Source organism: Curcuma longa, chromosome 8, assembly GCF_044706935.1.
Source record: "Curcuma longa cultivar G26 ecotype Majalengka, Jawa Barat chromosome 8, ITB_CL_G26_1.1, whole genome shotgun sequence".
Taxonomy (NCBI): domain Eukaryota; kingdom Viridiplantae; phylum Streptophyta; class Magnoliopsida; order Zingiberales; family Zingiberaceae; genus Curcuma; species Curcuma longa.
This window is the reverse complement of record NC_133868.1, coordinates 6,882,632-6,906,464: the sequence shown is the minus strand read 5'-3', so window position 1 is coordinate 6,906,464 and position 23,833 is coordinate 6,882,632. Positions and strand designations below refer to the sequence as shown.

Below are 23,833 nucleotides of genomic sequence, written 5' to 3'. Positions count from 1 at the left end.
CCCCATACACTAAGTGGAATGGGGTAAGCCCGGTGCTCTCTTTCGGAGTGGTGCGGTATGCCCAAAGGACGCAAGGTAGCTCTTCCACCCAACTGCCGCCTTCGTGATCCAGCTTAGTCTTCAGTCCTCGCACTATTTCCCGATTGACGACTTCGGTCTGGCCGTTGCTTTGAGGATAAGCCACCGAAGTGAAGGCTTGCTGGATGCCGAGTCCTTTGCACCACTCCTGGATCTTCCTGCCTTGGAACTGCCGCCCGTTGTCCGAGACGAGCCGCTGCGGGATGCCGTATCGACACACGATGTTCTTCCATAGGAATTTGAGCACCGCCTCCTCAGTGATTCGGGCCAAGGCTTCCGCTTCCACCCACTTTGAGAAGTAGTCGACTGCCACTAACAAGAACTTCTTCCGTTGAGGTCCGATCGGGAAGGGCCCGACTATATCCATCCCCCATTGGTCGAATGGGCACGAAGTGGTGGCCGTCTTCAATTGCTGTGTTGGTTGTCTTGGAACGGCTGGTACTTTTGGCAGTGGAGGCAAGTGGACACCAATTTCGCCGCGTCCGACTGGAGAGTCGGCCAGAAGTAGCCGGCTAGGAGGACCTTCCGAGCCAGGGATCGTCCTCCCGCATGATTACCGCAACATCCCTGGTGGGCCTCCTTCAATACATACTCGGCGTCTTCGGGACCGAGGCACTTGAGTAATGGCCGAGAGAAGGATCGGCGGTACAATTGTTCCCCTATCAGCGTGAATCGGGTGGCGCGTCTTTTGAGGAGGCGGGCTTGCTCCGGATCACCAGGTACTTCACCGGTCTGGAGGAAAGTGAGGATCGGCTTCCTCCAGTCGTCCGGCTCGGTCATCCTGGGGGGTTGATCTATCTGAGCTATCCAAGCCACTTGCGTGATCGGCTTCTCCTCTGTCCATTCGGTGACCGAGCTCGCCAACTTGGCTAGCTCGTCCGCCTTGCTGTTCTCGCCTCGGGGGATCTTGCTGAGAGTGACCTCCTCGAATTCCGTCTTCAACTTCGCAAAGACCTCCGCATAGCGACGGAGCCGCTCGTTCTTGATCTCATAGTTCCCCTCGACTTGCTGGGACACCAGCTGGGAGTCCGAAAGGAGCTGCACTCGGGTGGCCCCGACTCTTTTGGCTGCCCGCAAGCCCATGAGAACTGCCTCGTACTCGGCCTCGTTATTTGAGGCCCTGAAACCCAACCTTACCGCCAGCCGTATTTCCTCACCTTGTGGAGAGACCAAGACCACTCCGACTCCACTTCCTTGCTTGTTAGCCGCACCGTCGACATATGCTTTCCATTCTTCGTCGGCTTTGCCTTGGTGTGCTTCCGCTAGGAAGTCCGCTAATGCCTGCGCTTTGATGGCCACGCGAGGCTGGTAGCGAATGTCGTATTGGCTGAGCTCCATGGTCCATTTCGCCAGGCGTCCCGAGAACTCGGGCTGAGTAAGCACTTTCCCCAAGTTGCTGTTGGTCAAGACCGTCACCGGGTGAGAAAGGAAGTAAGGTCGAAGCCGCCGAGTCGACAAGACTACCGTCCAGGCCAGCTTTTCCAAGCTGGTGTATCGGGTCTCGGCGTCCTTCAACAGCCGACTGAAGAAATATACCGGTTGCTGGCCCTGCTCTTCTTCCTTTACTAGCACCGAGCTGACTGCCGCCTCGGTGGTAGAAAGGTACATCAGTAGCGGTTCGCCCGGGAGCGCCTTTGCTAGTCGGGGAAGCTGGGTTAAATAAGCCTTCAATTCTTCCAGGGCCCGGTCGCAGTCGGCGTTCCACTGAAACTTCTGAGCCTTTCGGAGAACCTTAAAAAAGGGTAGACTTCGCCCCGCCGAGTGAGAGATGAACCGAGACAAAGCCATGATTCGCCCGACCAGCTTCTGAGCTTCTCTTAGGTTTCGGGGAGGGGCCATCTGAGCTAAGGCTTGTAATTTTTCCGGATTGGCTTCAATTCCTTTCTCGGTGACTATGTAACCGAGAAACTTCCCGGCTCGAACACCGAAGAGACACTTAGCCGGGTTCAGTTTGAGCCCGAATTGCCTCAAGGTGCTGCAAGTTTCCTCGATGTCAGCTATAAGAGAGTCTGCCCGAGCCGACTTGATTAGGATGTCGTCGACGTAGACTTCAATGTTTCTTCCTTGTTGTTTTTGGAATACCCGATCCATCAGGCGTTGGTAAGTGGCTCCCTGCATTCTTTAACCCGAATGGCATAACAGTGTAGCAGAAAGTGCCGTCGGCTGTTATAAAGCTAACTTTGTCCTGGTCGGTTACATCGAGTGGAATTTGGTGGTAGCCTTGATAGGCATCCAACATACATATGTATTCAAACCCTGCCGTGGAATCCACTAACTGGTCTATGCGGGGCAGGGGGTAGCAGTCTTTTGGGCACGCCTTGTTGAGATCCCGGAAGTCGACGCATACCCGCCATTTGTTGTTAGGCTTCGGGACGAGCACCACGTTGGACAACCAGGTCGGGAAGTGCACTTCCTTGATGTGTCCCGCCTTCAGGAGCTTTTGCACCTCTTCTCGGATGACTCGGTTCTGCTCGGGCCCGAAGTGCCTCCTCTTCTGCTTCACGGGCCGACTGTCGGGCAGGACGTTGAGCCGGTGAACCGCGATGGAGGGAGGGACGCCCGTGAGATCTTCAGTACTCCAGGCGAAGACATCTTGATTCCGAAGAAGGCAGGCCCCGAGACTCTCCTTCAGTTCGGGCGGCAAATCGGCAGCTATCTGGACCACCGTGTCGGCGCGGTCGGGGCAGACTTGCAGAGTTTCCTTCTCCTCGAGGTTGGTCATGGAGGGGGCCTCTTGCACCGAATGGATTCCGCTGTCTTGCACCTTGCGATTCTTCCTGGCTTCCGTCCGGACCATGTCCACATAGCACTTCCGGGAGGCCAGCTGATCTCCTCGGGATTCCCCGACTTGATCCCCCACCGGGAACTTCATCTTCTGATGATATGTGGAGACCACTGCCGAGAAGGCGCTGAGAGTTGGCCTTCCCAAGATAACGTTGTAGACTGACGGCGCGTCTACTATGGTGAACGGAACGCGCCGAGTCCTCTTCAATGGTTCTTCTCCCAGAGAGATGGCGAGGGTGATCTGTCCGAGTGGCCGCACTTCGTTCCCCGTGAACCCAAACAGGGAAGTGGTCATCGGTGACAGGTCGGCCTTGTCGATCTGCATCTGCGCAAAAGCTTTCAGAAAAATGATGTTTACCGAGCTTCCCGTGTCGACGAAGACTCGGGCGACATTATAGTTGGCGATGGTGGCGTGCACGACCAAGGCATCGTCGTGTGGTGTCTCTACGCCTTCCAAATCTTGAGGACCAAATCCGATGATTGGTCCTTCCTCTCGGGGTCCCTTACCGACACCGCAGACTTCCAGCTGTCGGCTGTGGGCTTTGCGGGCTCGGTGGGAGTCGCCATCAGTTGCTCCTCCGGTGATCATGAGGATAGTGCCCCGAGTGGGGTTGTTCTGGTTGTGGCCGGGAGAGTCCTCACGGTGGTGGGACCTCGGATCTCGGGGAGCCTCTTCCCGAGAAGCCTGTTCCCCTCGCCTAGGAGATCGGTCTCGGTGGTGTGTAGGTCGGGGAGAAGGAGGCCGTGGTCTGGAACCAGCTCGGCCAGCGGCGGGTCTTCCTTGTCTCTGATGGGGAGACTTCTGTGTCCGCTGGTCGGCGGCCAAGCGCAGCTCTTTGGCGTACTGATGGCATTCATTGGTGTCGTGGCTTCTTGATTGATGATAGGCGCAGAACTTAGGCGCCCATCTGGAGTTGCGGCCCGGGGGGCTGGGCTGATTAGCCACCTCATGAATGGTCCGCTGGTGATGCTTAGTCGGCGTCGAAGTTCGGTCCAAGTCGGACCTGTGCAACAGCTGAGGCGCTGGCTTTCTTTCGGCTCGGGGAGCCGGTGGGGCGTTTCGGTGAGAAGAACTGCCGTGGCCGGGCTCGGCCTCTCGGCGCCGGGCAGCTTGAGCTTCCTCCACGTGAATGTACTTGTCGGCCCGACTGAGCAGTACGTCAAAGTTCTCGGGAGGTCTTTTAATTATTGACCGGAAGAAGTCGCCTTCGGTCAAGCCTTGGGAGAAGGCATTCACCAGGACGTCTGAGGAGGCGGCTGGCACCTCCTGCGCGACTTGGTTGAAGCGGTGGACAAACTCCTTCAGAGACTCCCGAGTCTTCTGCTTGGTGGCGAAGAGGTCCATGATGGTTTTGCGATACGTTTTGCTGGTGGCAAAGTGCCGCAAGAAAGCGCCTTTGAAGTCGGCGAAGGACCGGATGGAGGATTGTGGCAGCCGATTGAACCACCTCAGTGCGGATCCGGCCAAGGTGGTTAAGAAGACCCGACACTTGATGGCATCCGTGTATCGGTGCAGCAGCGCAGCGTTCTCGAACCGACCCAGATGGTCTTCCGGGTCGGCGTTCCCAGTGTATTCGGGGAACTGTGGCATCCGGAATTGACGAGGCACCTCCTCGTCTAGGATTCGACGTACGAAGGGCGAGTTTTCCGGTCCTCTCACTTCTCCAGTTTCGGGCCTTTTGCCTCGGACGAAATCTCGGCTCGGCGTTTGTTCTGCGGCCGATTCCACGGAAGCCTCATAATCGTTAGCTTCGCCTTGGGGTCTCCGGGAGGGGGCTCTCAGGTCTTCGGGTGGATCCCGCTGCTGCCTAGTGCCGGCGGGAGGGAGCTCCTCGACCCGAGTGGGGACTCGGGAAGCCTGCGCGGCAGCGTCGTACTGACTCCGAGTGACGGCTAGGACGGCCGTCGCTATTCTTCTATCCAGTTCTTCTTGTGTGAGGGTAATGAGCTGAGGATGTGGCTGTTCACCCATGACTATGTCTTGATTCGGGACTTGTCGTGTTCCCACAGACGGCGCCAAAATATGTTCCCGTCAAGAACCTCTCCTGGGCGCACAAGTCACTTCCTCAGGGGCGCTGTGCGGGGAAATGGTTGAAACTAGCTTCTGATCGCCGGAGACCTGCAATCACAGACACCGTGAGAAGGCTGGCCGGCGGGACCGGCGAGACCACTCCGATGCTTAAGTCAGCGACGGCAGGAGAGCAAAATGAGAGTAGAAGAAATGGCGCAGAGGTTAGAACATACCTGGCCCCTTCACAGGGGTCGCCTTATATAAGGGAGAGGATATCCGTACCCTGGGCACAGTAAGGGGAACCTTACTGTGCGGGTACTTCCTGTACGGGCGAGGAATGGTGCCCTTTAATGTCGGGGACACCTTGTTGTCAGAAGTGTACGTCCGGCGGCGCGTCGCCATACCTCGCGGCATGCTGGTCAGCTGGAGTAGTTCTAGGACAAGGAATGGAGTGGTCAGTAGTAGGGCGTACGATTCGGCCCCGACTCCCTGGGTCGGGTCGGGGCTGCTACTCAATCGGACTATTTGGGAGTCGGCGAGTCGGGTATGCCATCCACTCGGATTATCGGGGAGTTGGCCTGGTAAGCTTATTCGTCTTCTCGGCGGGCCCTGGGCTGCCGGGCTCGGGTGGAGAGCTCTGGGCTGGTACCCGGGAACTTGGATCCGGGCCTCAGTGCTTCAGCCGACTGTCCTTGGATAGTTGACTCGACTCGGTCATGTCTCTCGGTCGGGTCCCGACCCGTATCCTTACGACCGTAACAGAGAGCTACAGGGAGCCGAGACAGGATGGAGGAAGGAAGGAGTCCACTGTCCACCATCCATCTTCATCGTCTACAATCCAGATCGGTGTTAAAAGGGTTGGAAGAAAAGATCAAAGGACTCGAGAAGACACTCATTGATGATTGGCCCTTCTCTTCTTTCTCACCCTTTTCATTATTAGCTCCATGAATGACTCGTGACAGGACAGTGGAAGCTTTTTCTTAACCCAACAACACCCTTTTCCATTGCCCAAGTGCTGGAGAAGTTTAAATCCATGCACTCGGATCATAGCAAAATGTAAAGTCTTACGTAGCAATTAGACGAGTAGGAACAACTTTGTTGGGTTGGTTTATGCCAATTACGTTGCGTATGAATCAAGCAATGAAATCATAGTCAAAGGTGATTTTGGAAATTGCGTCTCGATGATCTGTTATTAAGGTCGAACGAAGCCTACATGAGTCTGGGCAAATCCTTGCGAGAAATTCTCATACTTCACAGTTGCCCATGGAAATTGCTCGACGGAGCTCCGAGCCAATGGCATCAGGCCATGGCGGAGACGGAGAGCAGTTTGCTTCTAAAATCCATGGGCATAACGTTAATTAGTAAACCTTAATGGTCACCAGCTCCGTCGTCTGCTGGATAGTTGCTCAGGCTGCGATTGTTTCTCTTGCGAGGAGGAGCCTCCCACGAGTCGCATGAGCTCTCGCGGCTGAAGCAGGAACCGAGCACTCCGCTGGGACTGGGCGGCGTTGAGCAGAAGAAATGATCGGATTCGGAGGAGGAAAGCTTGCGCTTGTGGCGGATCATGCCGGTTTGAGCTGTTTCCAGGATTACTTGATAGCATTCTTCCACCATTTCCTGTAGAGAGGTTCGATTGCTCATCGTCGAAGTAGAGAAGAGTTGCAAGAGCAGAATAGAGAAAGGGGAAACTGGGGAACAGCAAAGTCGCACCTTGGGAGCGTTGAGCAGGGAAATGAGGTGGCGGGTCTCTTGGATTTCCGCCGCCGTGGCGCCTTCTTCGGCGGATTCCGTCGCCTGAAGCAATACCGCTGCTGCCCACACCGATGCCGGATATCGAGCCCATCGCCCATCTTTGATTGATTAAACCAAACATTGAGCAAATGGTTGTGTTAAAAGATTGAAAACTCGATCAAAGCATGGATTTTGATGAGTACCCACCGGCCATTACGGACAGAAGAGCCGCTTCGCACCTCCACACCAGCTCGCCGATGCGGCGGACAATGCCGGCGTCATTTCCGGGGGATTTAGCCGTGGAGCGGAGCCGAAGGAAGAAGTGATGGAGGAAAGAGAGGGGAGTGACCGGATTCATCCTCCACCCGAGAGCGGAGAGGACCAGGAGCTCCATCCGCCTGATGGTCTTGGGCTCGAACACGAACCCGCCGCCCTCCGGCAGCTGGAGGTCGATCGGAAGGGGGACACGCATCTCCTCCACCTTCGCCGCCAACGAGAGGCACGCCACGGCCGCGAGCTGCCCCATCCACGGCTTGTCATCCTGGAGACGGAAGAGCTCCCCCGGTCGGCGCAGGGGAGGAAGCACCGGTCGAGGTAGTTCACGGCGAGCAGCGCCGTGAGAGCGGAGAAGCCGTGCCGCCGCGCGGCCCGCGCGACCCACTCCACCACCAGCTTCCTCCCCGACTGGAGATAAGCCAAGTCGCCGGCGCCAGCAAAGAGCTCCGGGAGAAACTCCCCTTCTTTAGCCAACAGAGAGCCGAGCAACTGCGGCCACTCCTCCTCAGGCGAAGCTTCCCCCGCCCAAAGGAGGCTACAATAATATTCACAGTGAGCCGAAGGAGGCGGCGGCGCGCGCACAGACTCCTCCAACTCTACTTCTTCCTCAAACTCCAAGTTCTCTTCTTGGCAATAAAGATGATCGAAGAGAGACAAAAGAGCCATTTTTGTTCCACCAAATGGGATAGCCGATGAGCAAGCGCCGGATTCATCATACGAAAAATCCAAAGTAGAAGAGAGCAAAACAAATAAAGCGAACACGAGTCGTCTTCTTCATCCTCCCTTTTCCTCTGCTCTCTCTCCCTTTCCTTTCGTCTCCTCTCCTTTCCTTGTGGTGCGGTGGCAGAAGGCCTGCAGTAGTGCAATGGCACGAAGGGGCGAGAGGGCTTTAATTGCTGGAGAGTGGGGGGAATTCCCATGGCTCCACCTCATCAGCCATCGCCATTTTTATCGTTCTTCTCTCAAACGTACGCTTGTTCCTTTCTCGCCATTTATTTTACAGGCTTGCTTTTGGCATCATCTGCGTGATTTCTCAAAACACTTTTATTGGTGAATAAACAAGTATTTTTTTCTTTTTTCACTTAAAATTAGTTTTATTTTATTGAATAAGAATTCAATCCAAATATTAACATTTTGTTCTTTATACTCTTTTTTACTAAAAAACATGGACAGATTCAGGAAGCAAGTAGAGAAACAGACAAAAGTGTGAGTTTATTAATTAACTTCGTCAAATAAAATCTTGGAAAACTAAATAGTTTAATTAAAAAAATTTAGGTCGTGACAAAAACGTTGAGTTAATCGGACTCAAACGATCAGATTTTGAGTATATAATCCTCAGTTTTCAACAACTTATTTATTAAATCAATAACCCAACCTTGAATATTTAATTAAGAAAATCTGTGATTAAATGATAATGTTCTAATTGGGTAAAGAATATTTAATTATTACTAGTATTATCATTGCCATTCCTTGATTATAGTTAAATTCTAATTTAATTACCAAGAGACAACGGACGGGCTGATAAGATGCATGGTAGAATAATTACCACGTGCTTTAAACTCTTTTATTGAAAAGGTAAATATTCCACAGAATCATGCAAGAAATCCATCTAAAAAGTCGGGTAATATCTTAATATTTGCTTTAGGTTTCGTGCCTTTCGTTTAATAGTCAGATTCTTTCGCACCCGAATCCGTCCGTTAATGGGGAGTCGGGACGAGCCTGAACCATCGGATCGGGAAGAGTCTGAGCACATCCGATCCGATAACTCGAAAGAGCTCCGGAAGCACAATCCTCCGGATCACTGCACCAGAAGTGGCATCAACGATACAGAGAGCGTCCACATGGAAGAATGAGTTTCAAGCACGAGGCACGACAACAATAATATCTAGTTGGGGAGCTTTAGTGTCGAGCACGAGCATCAATATTGAAAAAGTGAAGAGGCACTTACTAGTCCTGTCTGGGTTGTTATTAAGCTGCAGTCTTTCAAGTTGACATGAACTTGAAAGTACTTCGTGAAAGATATCAGAAGCTGCTATCACCAAAAAAAAGGTTTCAAAACCTTTCTAAAAGATAACTAAATAAATAGCCAAAGAAGTTCTCGAAGATCAACGCCAGCCAAAGTCACAGCCACAAACTCACTTAGCCCCGGCAGTCGGATGTAGCTCAGGAGACGACATTATTCAATGACAAGGCAGCCAACCGGTCAACTGTTGGGAAATCTTGCTGCTGCTGCTGCTGCCGAGCAACACTTCTTAGGACTTCCATAGCCTCTGCTACTTTTGCATTTAAAGCTTCGGGAGACTCCAGCAAATGGAGCACTTCGGTTTGATCCATTTCCAAGAGCATCCCAGTCACTTTGGCAGCGTGGTCATGCTCCAGCTGATCCACAAGTGGGTACAAGTTCTCACCCAGCAACTGCGCATAAAAATCAAAAAATTGTAATGTTCGATGAAAATCTAAGAATCCGGTTTGAATTGGAATAGAAACAAAACAAATTATTATGGCATACTGTTCTCTGCTGCTCTGGTGTAGCCTTTGCAAGAGCTGATGTCAATTCTCCAACAGGAATAGCCTGTGAAATTCCTGCATCCCTCACGGGCATAGCACCCATGTCATATGGGAGAGAGAACATCCCTCCGGCCATGCCAGGAACTTCTTGCATGTTACGCCCTGCTGGATATCGATAGGGACGTCCACCCCTTGAAAGCACCTGCATAATCATGTTCAATATATTAGTATATGCGATACAAGAGGCCTTTTGCATTATTGATTGTTATGGATAGCATCTATCATTTGAAAGGAAACCAAAAAAAAATAAATGCAAAATACCAAAGGAACTAACAACCTGCTGTTGAATCATTGGCATAGGTTGTTGCTGAATCTGATGCACTGGACCTAATGGTCCACGCCTACCACCCGGGCGCTGAACTTGCTGACTTTGTTGGACCATCGGCATAAAGAAATTGGGGAAAGGCGCAGCTCCAGGTCTCATCCCAGGAACAAGTGGCTGCTGGAAGCCGAATCCAGGCTGTGATAAAGTTTTATTGTGAACTAGTTATATCACCTATAATTCAGAGTCAGACTGCAATAAAAAACCATTCCTTCACATCATTCAATCTTATATTGGTATCGTTGAAAACCATTCGGAAATATGATAGAAGATTACTAGTCATTACTTCAACTAACTGAAGGCATGGAAATAATATAAATCATTATTTCAAATAGTTGAGACAATGTTTAGTCTATTAATAAACAAACTATATCTAAAGGACTTTCAAATGAAGGTCCAGAACTCAAATCCATATATAGGAGGGGTTTAGCTTCTTGAACAAAGATTGTCTCACATCTAATATATTATGGTGTAGGGACACCTCATTGTCAATGATCAAAAATAATTGAAATATACACAATTTGATATTGATTATGATGATGAAATCATTGTTAAAAGAGTACATAAAGAATACGTAATGTAGACTTTCATTCAATTTGCCTATAAACCACATGTAGAATGTGATGAGAAATCACATTATATCTGCTTATGACCGCCAAATCAATGACAACTTATTGAATCAAAATGATGTCAAATAAATATAGATGTGGTCAAACTAGTTTTATCAAATAGACAAACAGAAAAACACATTCTACATATTGATTAGGTCAAAACTTTATCACAGAAATTTTCTTTTCTATAATTTGCATTGGTTGGTTAACATGCATTGTTATGCTATTTGCTATTTTATAGAAAATTATGAATTTTAATTTAATAGTTAAGCGAAAGGTGTAAATTTTAATTATTAAACCTACATTTTTGGTACATGTCCAGAAATTTATGTTAATTTTTTAAATATAGATAAAATGTGTCCAGATACTGGATGTCTTCGGTGTTCCGTTGCATATCACAAACAGGCACTTTTTAGATCCTCTAAATACTATTAAAGATATCAAATAATCATATTTGTAATTTTGTCATAACAAGGATGAAGATGTAGGTAAGTAAAAAAAAACAAGCCTTAGTTGTAAATTTCCTATAGAAACTAGAAACTAGAAACTCTGGAGTCGCAAGGAAATTATATCAGATGAAGGCACAAAGTAGCATCTCACTATCATCAATTCATTTAAGATTCAACCGATTTGATAAATGGATATTACCCCCTTCACTGAACTATATACAAGAATATAGCACCAGTATTATTTAAATCTCTAAATCAATTAGTAAAAATACTTTAGTATCTCCACCTCTCATATCTTCTTCTCTTTTTGATTCAATTTGTCTAAGTTGGAATTTAGTAATCGTCTTTGAATATATTAACATTATAATCTAATTTCTCACATTTTTATCACATATTGGAATTATACTCAATTATTATCGGATTTCTTGACCGCACCTCATGTGTACTACAATAACTTTTATACTAATTTTAATTGCCTAGTACTTTGATCAATAATGTAATAAAAAACACAAACTCTAAAAGTCCATATGTTCTTATGAAGAACCAATGATGATTGTAATACAGTGTTTCAGATCCCAACAAAATTAACAGAGAAATAGAATGGACAGAATAGACAGCACTTGGCACTCTCTGAACATCAAGACAAGAACTTGTCTGCTCCTTGAGAAAAGTAAGGTTTTTGTAAAATACTAGAATTATTTGATGCTACTAATGAATGTTACTATTAATAACCAAGTATGATCAAACAATTGATATAATTAATCAATCATAAGTCAGCATGAGAAAGAAGTTATATTTTGATGAAACAAAACACTTAGAATATGACACTAGCTGAAACTTACGTAATACCAAAAAAAAACGAATATGCAGTACTTGCCAAAAAATAATGTATACATAAATATTAGTTGCATTCACCAGTTTGGGCATGATTGTAACAAAAACCCTTATGTTGGACGATGTGCCACCAAGTATTTCACATGACACTTACATAATGACAGTTTGATCTAGACTTCTCGCCTAGGACTAATCAGGTGAAAATCAGCTTCCTTTCGGTTCCCAACATAAGATTCAGAATGTCGCTAAGGACTAATCAAGCCAAAATCAGCGTGGTTCTATGGCAGAAAGTTGGCAAACTTAGAAGAGGCTTACACCTCTGGCAGCTAGTGGAATATTTATAGGCATCAATTATCTATTTTACAACATTGATTAAGCTTTGGCGTGGTTTATATTGGGGAAAGAGGGTGATTGGAGGAAAAAAATTGAATTGCTTTTTTAGGGGGAAAAAAAGAGTACTTGCTTTCGCATTTTATCCCACAATCACACCTGCCAATCGATTAACATTATATCCACCACAACCTAGAAACCCAAACCAGCACGCTTGCTACACCTAAATATGCTATCCTACCAATGGCTCCACTAGCCCTAAAGCAAGCAGCACAAATAAGCACCGACAGAGGCAGAAAAAGGTGAGTGAAGGCCAGAATGAGAAAAAAAATAGGAAAAGTTCATTCTGGCAGAAATATTTGAGAGAGAACTTTCTTTCATGTCCTTTCAATCCCAAATCCAAATAAACATATACTTATTGCTAAATGAAACCATATAATTTTAAGATGGAAAATTAGACTAAGATGGCAATTTTTTTTTTTACAAAAGGCAGAAATTAACAAGAAAGTAAAGTTATACATACGATGACCAAAAAAGTAAAGAAATTTTATTATGTCCCCTGTTCCAAGATTTACAAAAGTGAAAGAAAGAAAGAATATGTTTAGAATAATAATCACGGCAGGAATGTCTTCCAAATTCTTAATCACCATTAGACAAATAAAAAATCTTCAAAACTTCAAATGAGAATTTTCATCCTCAAATCATATATATAACTATAAAGTCAGTAGTTAAAAACTATTTGTAACAAAATAAATGAACTAACACATGATTTACAGTGATAGAAATAACAATTATATTTCTCCTTACCTGAGGAACTAGTCCAGGTGGTGGTTGACCATAGAAAAGTGGCTGGCCTAACCCAGGAGCACCAGGAGGATATAATGGAACACGAGGTGCAATTGAAGCTTGCATGGCCACTGGACGTATTTGTGAAAACTGAGCCTGTGACCAACAGTAAATCCTTGATCAGCAAAGATATAGTTAATCTATGAGTACATAGAAAGACAATGGGCAAAGAAAAATTCTAGAAACAACCATAATACTGAAAGTTTCATCTTTACAACACCTTGCCACAGTAAAAAAAAAATTATTCTCAAGTCTTGAGGAATTCTAACAGTTGAGAGGAATAAAATACTGTTAGAGTTAAGAAAGAAGGAAATGCTAACAGAAGACTGAATTGCCTGTCATTTTACTAAGAGAGGGGGAGTATATGCTAGAAACGATATATTATAATCAATCTCATCTTAAATCAAGTACACAAATGAGTTTAAAAAAAGGATGATAAGTGGAATTTGAATATTGGTAATGCATGAGATAAGAAGGAAAACACTTAAAATTTGTATACAAATCTCACTTTTTGCAAGTCCTCACTATCTTCCTTTCCTTTTTTAGACCTCTCTTCAGCTTCTTCACTCTCTCCTTCGACCTCTTTTTTCTTGTATGCCTTTTTGCGTATTTTGGGGGTTTAATTTAGTGGCTGAGATTCCTGAGTTTAACATATAAAATATAGAACAACTATTGTTGATTCGCTCAATTGAAATAGGAAGGGGAAGTAGAAAGCAAGTGGACCACGCTACTTTTTTCCTGCAACCACCCACAAGTTTCACTGCATAGACAAATGCATGCAAATTAGCATAACTTGCAGCAGATGAGGAGCATGAGATAGAAGAATATAGAAGGGTTAAGGCCGAGATCAAAGCAAGAGTCAGAACCTACAAAGATCAAGCATGATGGTGAAGAAAAGCATTGGTAACAAAGCAAGCAATGACAATGCAGAACAAGGAGGAGAACTGCAAAGGATTTGTTATGGCGGCATAGAAAGGGGTACACTTGTATTTGGATCTGGCATTAATGATGGTGTAATGAAGAGACGATAGCAAATCAGGTTTTTCCAGCAAGAGATACAAGGAGGATAAGGGTGAAAAGAAAAAGAAAGTTGCAATTACTCAAATAGTTCCCCAACATCAGAAGATCTGCAAATTGCCCTTAGTTCCAAAATGTCCAAATTAAGCCCGCCATTATTGATGAACCAAAATACCTATTTATCAAATTGTTCAGATTTTCAAATAATTAAACTTTAGAAAATTAGCAAGAAAAAAATGTTGATTATTTAATTTACTTGCTCTTCTCTTTAGTTGTAGAAAGGGAAAAATAATTGAATTTTATTATTTTTATTTTGACCACCAAGTTATTTCAAAAGCAACTTGCTTGCATTAACCATTCCTTTTAAAAAGTTTAAAAAATAGATTTAAAACTAAATGGAGATTTGGATCCTATTAAAATATTTCTTACCCACACAACAATTTCACCATACAACTTAATACAAAATCAAATTGTATGGTGAAACAATAAGGTTATTGTGGTCCATAAAAATTGGTAGGGCTTGATTTGAGCTTTTGGAAGAGGGGTCTAATTTGGACATCTCCCAACATCAGGGGCAAATTTGAGTAATTTCTCAAAAATTAAATTATTGGTTTACAATGATGAGGGGCTATTTTGATAAGGACGAAGTGGTCTGAAAAGGAAGGGGCCTCATCTCTTTGCCTACAGTGATGAAAATAAAATAGCATCACAAGAGATGGTGGAACCACTAGGGCACCGAGGGGATAGAGGAACAACATGACAGTAGCCATAGGGCACTGAGGGGATAGAGGAACAAGATGGCAGTAGCCATAGGAGAGAAAACTGAACAAGGGAAACCAAAATTCAGATTGCATTGATGATCAAGAAAAGGGGGTCTGTGTCATCTTATTTACCTTGCAGATTCCCAGTCAAGAGGATTGAAGAAGGAAACCCAGAAATTTGGAGAGCCTAGTCTAATACCAAGTTGTTTGGAATGAAATATTGTATAGCATTACAACAAATGTATCTATAGCTTTTAGACATAACTATAAAATTTAGGTATAAGAGTAGGTATGCCTTTGATTAGGTTACATCTAATATTTTTATCTATCACTAACAAAATAGTTCTTTACTACCATGAAGAATTAAATGACACTGTTCATGTGAATTTATAGGTTATCAAAATCTGCTCCTAAAAAGCTAGATTGGAAAACAAGGTTACTGGCAGCAACTTAATTGTTAATATGCTCAAACAATACAAAAAGTTGATCACATAGTAACATTTGAGAAATTACCTGCAATATTGCTCTTCTATCTTCCTTGCGTTGTGCAACTGCAACATAAAGTGGTTTACTGCCGACCATTTTTCCATTCATCTCCGATAGCTATTATAGATTGACTCAAGAAATCAACAAACAATAAGACAACTAAAAAACAAAGTAACAACTGAGTTGACATACAGCCCGAGATGCATCTTCAGGAGATTGGAATGCAACAAATCCAGATCCCTTGCTCTTACCATTATTGTCATGCATGACCTGTAAATCACCAAAATACATTAGCCAAACAACAAAATATAGTGGAATAGGCAAATGACTAAAGGTTAACAGAAAAGGACCTTGCAAGAGGTGATTGTCCCAAATCCAGCAAACAGTTCTCTTAAGCTATCATCCCCAATGCTATCATCCAAATTCTTTAAGTATAAGTTAACTCCTTGGAATTTTTCAGTAGACTCCTGCTTACTTTTTGCAAATTTCTCTTTAAGTTCTTGCTCTCTTTCAGATTTCTTTTGGGCTTTCCCAACATACCATTCCTTATCATCAAATTTCTTACCATCAAGTTCCTGAACAGCCTTAGCAGCAGCTTCAGGATTCTCAAAATTGACAAAGCCGAAGCATTTGGATTTTCCATCTCCCTCCTTCATCACAACACAACTGGTGATCTTTCCAAATTCACCAAAAACTTCCAGTAGAGTATCCTCTGTGACAGATTCTGAGAGATTTTTCACAAATACATTATTAAATTTAGCACTGTTAGCAGCCCCCTCTCTCTCCTGTTTACGAACAAATGGCCCAACAAATACTTTCTTATCATTCATGAGCATGCCATTTAGATTCTGGATTGCATTTTGTGCTGCCTCCTCTTGTTCAAATTGGACAAATCCATACCCTTTTGAATGACCAGATGGATCTGTAGCAACCTTGCATGACAGAATGTTACCAAAGGCTGAAAACGTATAATGTAGTGCTTTGTTGTCTATATCCTTATCCAAATTCTGCCAGAAAAGAACAAAGTTAATGAACATATACAATGAAGGTTCGACATTGACACTTAGTGCCCAGATTCCTGATTTATTCTTTATTATATTTTCATACCTTGATAAAAATGTTTGCAGACCCACTTTTGCGCACACTAGGGTCACGATTTGAATACATTATACGAATAGTCTTTCCATTAAGAGGTGTAAAGTTAAGAACTTCAATTGCCTTAGCCGCTGCCAATGGAAACACAAAAATGTAAAGGACAATTCACACATAGCCTTTTCACACTTTGAGTGAACCAAATGATATGTGGTACAAGAAAAGACCATAATGAAAATTGGATCAAGTTGCAATGAAGGGAACAAGCATGATTGGGTGTGAATTTTGATATGTTAAACCTTTATAGGAAGCATGCATATGGAGGGACATGAGTTTGCAGATGCATATTCCAATTTTTCAACAGCAACGGCATATCAGACATCAACATCCAGTAGTCTGATATTCTGATAGAGGTAATAAAAAGGAACAGAAGAGTAAATGAGAAATCTTAATTTTTTGCAATGAAGAAAAATGAGTCCCCATATAATAAAATTGAATTTGATGTATCTATAGAACACTACCAGTACTGCACAGTTCATTGTGATAAGTCTCCAAAAAGCCTAAAGGAAATACAAAAGGAAAAAACATCTATTTAAATTGCTCTTTGAAAAGAGTAGGTAGTATTTGACTATTTATTTTGAAAAAGAGTATTTAATCTTCCATTGTTTTTGAAATATTTATTTGAGAACAGTTTTTTTTCTTATTTGAGGGGGGAATATCAAGTGTCCTATGCATAAATTTTTTTTATTATATTTCAACTAACGGGGTAAATGGTAAAATTCATTTATTGATAGCTTGGAGGATTACAGACATACATTACACTAGAGAATGTAAAAAAATGGTCCCTGATTCAAGTAAAGTTCTACCAAAGCAGCCCTCTAATTATATACGTCTTCATAAAAAAGATCACATTAATTTTTTCATCACAAAACCAAATACGCATACGGATAAAAAGCAGAAGTTGCTAGACATCCAAATGTGTTCGTTAACCGAGTAACACAAGCCGCCTATCTAATCAATCGTATTGCGCACAGCTATCTAAGTCGAGGATAATCAACATTGGTCCAACAAAGGATTGGGAGACATTGACAATAGCAAACATCGTTAATGGGTTAGAGAACTTCGGATTGGAAACCATAATGAACCAACTTAAGCATTTGCAATTTACTCCTAATGAAGGATAAACAAATGTAACATGTCAACGCAAACGTAACGACCGAAGACGAAGAATGGAGACAGAAATAACAACAAGACGGAAACGAAGTCAGTGAGCAAAATACCATCCGTGGGATCGCTGAAGTTCACGTAGGCGTAACCAAGTGAGCGACGAGTGCTGATATCGCGACACACGCGGACAGACACAACCTGCCCGATCTGGCTAAAAAAATCGTACAGCTGCGCGTCCGAGACGCCCAAATCGAGGTCGCCGACGTACAACGACGTCGAGGCGATCTGGACCGCGGCACCTCCTGATCCGACTGCCGCCAACGGACTGGAAACCACGGCGTGGGGCTGAATCTGTACTTGCGCCATCTCGCCCTCCCACCTAGACAAGCACAAATGCTGCTCCTCCACGGCTCCTACACGAACCCTGAACGATCGAACGCAAGACGAAGGCTATAAATGAGAGGATTCCGATTGATGAATCGGAGATCGGGCGATAATTTTTTTTCTCCTTTTTTTTTTAATGAAACCGATAGGTGATGGAACGGTGGCCGCTAGAAACTTCCCCGCGGTACGCCCTTTGGCGGCTTTCCGGAGCGGTTTAAATAGGTCGAGTTTCACAAACCCTAGTGGATACGGTTAAATAGGTCGAGTTTCACAAACCCTAGTGGATACGGTTCCGGAGATCTCGACCGCTCGATTTGAATGGTCGATCCACGTCCGCCGCACAATTTCGCAGTCCGGATGACGTCACCAGCGGAGGAGCGTGGTTGGGACGGCCACTTTTATCGGAATCGTCCCTAGTACATTTTTTTTTAATAATTATTAAAATAATTCATCATCCTTAGCCATAATATAATACGTTTAAGTAGAATAAATTTGCTACAATAGATAAGCATAAAATTTCTATGAAATAGAGATAATATTTTTTTTTATAATAGTCAATTATAATTTTTCAACTTACTTCCTCGTAAAATCGTGAATAATTAAATTATTATTCTAGAAGCATAGTTGAGTTGGTGATGACAGAACAGACTTACAGAAAAGGACAAGGATTTGAATCTATGACTTTCAATTAATATGTGAAATGGATGCATAAAAATATTATGTTATGCTTGGAATATAATCATGAAATTGAAAGTATCAAATATTCTTAAAAACATGCTATCAGAAAAACTTCCTTGACCAATAGGATAGATCAAGAAAACAGCAGTTGCTGAAATTGAAAGCAACAGGAGTTGAATATGCAACAGCAATCCAAGAAAGTAAATGATTAAATTAAACTAATTTTAATTAATATATATAATAATTACAAATTATAGTTCTTATAACATAATACATTATGGATTCATGTGTTTATATAGTTAATAATTTAATTTTAATACATTTAAATTAATAAAACAAGAAGAGGTAATTTGATCGACTGTGATTGACGGTTGTGATGCACGTTACAAGTGATCCAGATATACTTCGGAATTGCGGGACTCATGAATGTTACCCACGAAGTACCTTAATTGGTAGGTCTGTGGGTCCGCAGCAAGAGTACCACTACATGACCAAACTTCTGGTTCTAAGTATAATTGAGCGAATAAAATTGGTGCGAAGACTGTTCGTGTAAATTTGTATGCAAGCTCATGAACCAATCTTCACGTCTTGCTTAATAATGACAGTTAATTAGTTAAGATTTAATAATTCAGATCCAACCAAAATTTAGAACATCTAAGTTTGTTTTTAATTGGCATCAGAGATTAAGTCAACGCCTTAAAACAAATAGCAGCGCAAGTAGATGCAAAACAAGAGTTTAATATTTACCTATTAAAATTTTAAATACAACTTTTAAACAAGTAGATATTTATTATTATAATTTTATCATCCAGCCTTTGATAAATATTGTCAAAAAAATTCATCCTCCATATTTCAAATAGTTTTTTTTTCTAAAATTGCCTAATAATTTACTTTTATTATTTCACCATCTAAACTTCCATAAATGTCATTGAAATGGCCCTTATGTATACCGTTCTTCTCCTTTGACCGATGATTGCAAGCTGACAAATATATGAGTTATTGAGAATTGATCTAATCTACTATTGATACATTATTAAAAGAGGAGGTATTGTTCTAGTCACTCATCTATTTAATTATAAATCATTCATGATATCCAAAATGTTGATAAGATTAGTATCTATTACATGTTATAAGTTTGACATAATCATACAAATTACATATATATTCTTTCAATTTTTATTAATCTTTACCGATCTAATTTATATTATCAAAGATGTTCAGGCACACCTGGTGGGTGTGTATATCTATAATAATCAATTTATGTACTGGTCAGCTATTCTTCAAGTCTCAGTATATGTATTTCCCATGTTGAAGCATTTTCACAAAGCTACATTAAGGAAGCATCTTCATCTATTTCCGTAAATTTTATTATTGTATTGTAATGAACTAATGCATAATACTCAAATAATATTCGAAGATCGATTAAAGTCATTGTTCCTGCATTTATTAGTGGACTAATTATTCATGGAGTTGTGTAGCCAGAAAGGATGATTATACCCTTTAAAGGAAGAATTGGTGATCATTGTTGTTATTAATTTGTGCTCTTCTATCTAATGATACTGATGATTCTGAATTCATAGCAATGTTCTAGCTGCACAGTGCAAACAAGTATTTAAAGATAATGAAGACTATTATGGTAATTAATATATTTCTTAAATCGTTAGCGACAATGTCAACTCAAGACATATGCTCTTTACTAAATATCATCAGACAAAGAGTCATTCCTATCATTATTGATATAAAGCCTCAATATTGAGCATAAGCCTCTTTCTAAATCATCAGGATATCTTCTTTAACTCTATTTATCTTAATTCATTGATTGAGTCATTAATCTTTATAGTATTGCTTCATAAATTTAATATTGAAGTGCTTCAAAACTCTTAGGCATCGAACACCGAGCCCCGAGCTCATAACTTTACTTTATGACAGGTCCGGAACACCAAGCCCCGAGCTCTCGACTTTGCCTAACGACAGGCCCGGAACGCTGAGTCCCAAGCTCGCGACTTTACCTTATAACAGGCCTGGAACACCGAGCTCCAAGCTCGCGACTTTGCCTTACGATAGGCCCGGAACATCGAGCCCCAAGCTTGCGACTTTGCCTTATCACAAGCTCAGAACACTGAGCCCCAAGCTCGTGACTTTGCCTTACGACAAGTTCGGAACATTGAGCCTCGAGCTCGTGACTTTGCCTTACGACATGCCTAGTACATCGAACCTCGAGCTTGCGACTTTGCCTTACGAAATATCGAGCCTCGATCTCGCGACTTTGCCTTACGATAGGCCTAGAATATCGAGCCCCGAGCTCTCGACTTTGCCTTACGACAGGTCTGAAATACCGAACCCCGAGCTCGCGACTTTACCTTACCCGAAGCATTGAGCCCGAGCTCACGACTTTGACTTACGAGAAGCCTGGAGCACCAAGTCTCGAGCTCGCGACTTTACCTTACGATAAACCTGGAGCATTGAGCCCTGAAGCTTGCGACTTTACCTTACGACAGGCCTAGAACACTGAGCCCCGAGCTTGCGACTTTGCCTTATGACAGGCCCGGAGCACTGCGCCCCGAGCTTGCGACTTTACCTTACGATAGGCTTGGAGCACCAAGCCCTAGGCTCGCGACTTTGTCTTATGACAGGCCTGGAGCACTGAGCCCTAAGCTCGCGATTTTGTCTTACGATAAACCTGAAGCATCGAGCCTCGAGCTCATGACTTTGCCTTACGACAGGCCTGAAACATCGAGCCCTGATCTCATGACTTTGCCTTACGACAGGCCTGAAACACCGAGCCCCGAGCTCGCAACTTAGTCTTACGACAGACTTGAAACATTGAGCCCTGAGCTTGAGACTTAGTCTTACGACTGGTTTGGAGCACCGAACCTGAGCTCGTGACATAACCTTACACCAAGCCCCGAGCTCGAGATCTTGTTATAGCCACTTCATTCATATGGGGCAGAGCGGTGACACCTCAACAAAGTATTCCGACGACAACTCAACACAGTTTAGTCAGTGGGACTACGTCTCTTCAACTAGACTAATTGGGGATGCTTATGATATGACAAAAATCTATTACCTCAACGTGTCATACGGGATAAAGTCATAAAGTCAGTTCATCCTTGAGATTAAGAAAATATTTCTTAAATGGACCGTTTCACCTAGAAAATAAGAAAAATATTTTAAAATATTTTTTAAATGAATATTAACAATTTTATAAAATATGGTCCATACTCATGGACACAGGTATGTATACATCGACTCTAATTTTTCTGTTCTTAAACTCCTTCCTGACACAAAATTCTAAATTGAACATCAGATCGATTTACATGGATCCAATATTATTATAACTCTCTTTTTTAGTATTTTTCATATATCTTCATCTTCTCCAACGACTATCTTTGAGAAGATAATGATTCATTAATCGATGACTTAATCAGATCCAAACATCCTCTTTATAAGTAATTATTACATATAGCAAGAGGCTTTTGTTTGTGGTCGAGAACACGCCACTTAGAGTAGATGATCGTTGGGTTGTGGCTGATAAGTGAGAATAATAACCAGTAGGAGCAGATGACGATGGCCATGGAGGGATGCGTGTTTCGTCGGCATCAATCAACAAGAAGATGCAACCAAAATCGAAGAATTCAATTGAAAATTAAGGAAAGTTGATGTATTGCTAGATCACGGTTATATAAACTCCCTTTGATTTTGTTCATTAATTTGGTTCCTTTCGCCACCAAAATCTAACAAACTAGAACCAGAGATTTCACATAACTATCGCCTGTTGACAGTGTATAGACACCTCTGTTTCTTGATCCATGCATCATTCTACTGCGAGCTGCCGCCGCCGCAGTCGTCGTCGTCGTCGTCGCCCTCCGGCTCCGGCTCCTGATTCAGGTCCGGAGTACTCTTACACTGCCGCTTCTCCCCTTTCCTAATCCGCCGCTCCTCTTCCCCGGCGGCGCCCAGCTGCATCGCGTCCACCTTCGCGCCCACCTCCGCCGCCCTCTTCCGGATCGACGTCGCCGAGATGTCGGTCACGCGGACGGCGTCGTCGGAGATGTCCTCGGGGAAGTTGAGGCGGGCGGCTCGGCCTCGGAGGTAGAACAGCGCGGTGTCGTAGGCCTTCGCGGCCGCCACCGGAGTGCAGTAGCTCCCCAGCCATATCCTCGACCGCTTGTTCGGCTCCCGGATCTCCGCAACCCACTTCCCCCACTTCCTCATCCGAATCCCCCGGTACCGCCGCTCCTTGACATGCCTCGCCGCCGCCGCCACCGCCAGCGAAGCCTGCCCCTCCATCGCCCTTCGACCTCCTCCTATTTCATCGATCGGGAAAAAATAAAATAAAACTGAGCTGTGGCTCTGTGTTGCGTGCGGTCGTCTTTAATTACTATATATAGCGCAGAAGCCGGCAGTAAACGCGGTGGGTCGGCGCTCTACTCATTCCGTGGCAAATAAAGGAAGGTGGAGAAGCGACAAGGAAGGAGAGAGGAAAAATCGACGAAACAAATTCTTAACGCCGTTGAAGCTTCCGTTTCCCGCGTCGGCCTCACGGTTGACAAACGAACGGCGAGTCAACGAAGGAAGCTCGTCAGCGTAACGTGGCGTCACGGGAACTTACAACGATAATAAAACAAGGGGGGAAAGTAGGCGGCGCGCGAGAAACCGGGGAGGCGTGTGTCGACCGCAGCCGTCGCCACGTGACACGGCCGACAACGGGAAGCAGCAGCGGTGACGACGCAGCCGTCAGGAGATGCTTGCCTAATACTCCCATCTTTTTTAAAGCAAATAAATAGCCTAAGCGGCAGCGCGTGAGGGCGGCGGTCACCGCCGAGGTGGACGGAAGGATGGAGGCGACGGCGGTTGATCCGACGGCGGAGAGCGGCGAAAGAGTCAAGGTCGGTGGGTGTCGGCGGCGCCGACCTTGCTGAAAACTGCGACCGGCGATGGGCGACTTAATAGATATTTACTATGATTAGCACAATCGACGTGCCGTTGGTTGGCACTCCGTCCGGCGGCGGATTTCGATCGCGATTTGATCGGAATCTGATGAATTTGACCAGAAACATGACCGACAGTGGCGCGCGTCGGATTCCGACCAAATCACGGCCGGATTCCATCCAAATCGCGGTCGGTGACGCCGGTCCTTCCTCAGCCGGTCTCCGACCGCGATTTGACGGGAATCCGGCCGCAATTTGACCAGCAGTGTCGAGCTTGGATTCCGATCAAATTCGTCGGATTCTGACCACTATCCGATCGGAATCCGTCGCTGGACGGAATGCCGGCGAGCGGCACGTCAATCGAGCCCGAGGTGACAGCCGGCGATGGCCGGACGGCACGGCGAGGATGGCGGCAGCGGCGGTGGGTCAAAGGTGTCGCATACGGGTCACGCGAAATAAATCGCGCAGTATATCAGT

General features: G+C 44.4%; 3 protein-coding genes and 1 pseudogene across 3 annotated transcripts; all 4 read right to left on the bottom strand.

The window, feature by feature from the left end:
• Positions 1 to 483: 483 nt before the first annotated feature.
• On the bottom strand, positions 484 to 4,834 carry LOC141833939 (uncharacterized). The gene is made up of 2 exons (XM_074721430.1): positions 2,258 to 4,834; positions 484 to 2,190 (listed from the first exon to the last, which is right to left on the bottom strand). Exons 1-2 carry the CDS (start codon positions 4,832 to 4,834, stop codon positions 484 to 486), a joined length of 4,284 nt encoding a protein of 1,427 aa, XP_074577531.1.
• Positions 4,835 to 6,241: 1,407 nt separating this feature from the next.
• Positions 6,242 to 7,546, bottom strand: LOC141833805 (cyclin-D3-2-like; annotated as a pseudogene).
• A 1,258-nt stretch (positions 7,547 to 8,804) lies between these two features.
• On the bottom strand, positions 8,805 to 17,916 carry LOC141832939 (polyadenylate-binding protein 2-like). The gene is made up of 9 exons (XM_074720301.1): positions 17,477 to 17,916; positions 16,212 to 16,330; positions 15,455 to 16,111; positions 15,297 to 15,374; positions 15,132 to 15,221; positions 12,802 to 12,936; positions 9,726 to 9,908; positions 9,390 to 9,590; positions 8,805 to 9,295 (listed from the first exon to the last, which is right to left on the bottom strand). The coding sequence occupies exons 1-9, from the start codon at positions 17,727 to 17,729 to the stop codon at positions 9,044 to 9,046; spliced, it is 1,968 nt and encodes a 655-aa protein (XP_074576402.1). The 5' UTR covers positions 17,730 to 17,916; the 3' UTR covers positions 8,805 to 9,043.
• A 4,148-nt stretch (positions 17,917 to 22,064) lies between these two features.
• On the bottom strand, positions 22,065 to 22,797 carry LOC141834115 (ethylene-responsive transcription factor ERF011-like). The gene has a single exon (XM_074721563.1). The coding sequence runs from the start codon at positions 22,713 to 22,715 to the stop codon at positions 22,245 to 22,247; it is 471 nt and encodes a 156-aa protein (XP_074577664.1). The 5' UTR covers positions 22,716 to 22,797; the 3' UTR covers positions 22,065 to 22,244.
• Positions 22,798 to 23,833: the final 1,036 nt, after the last annotated feature.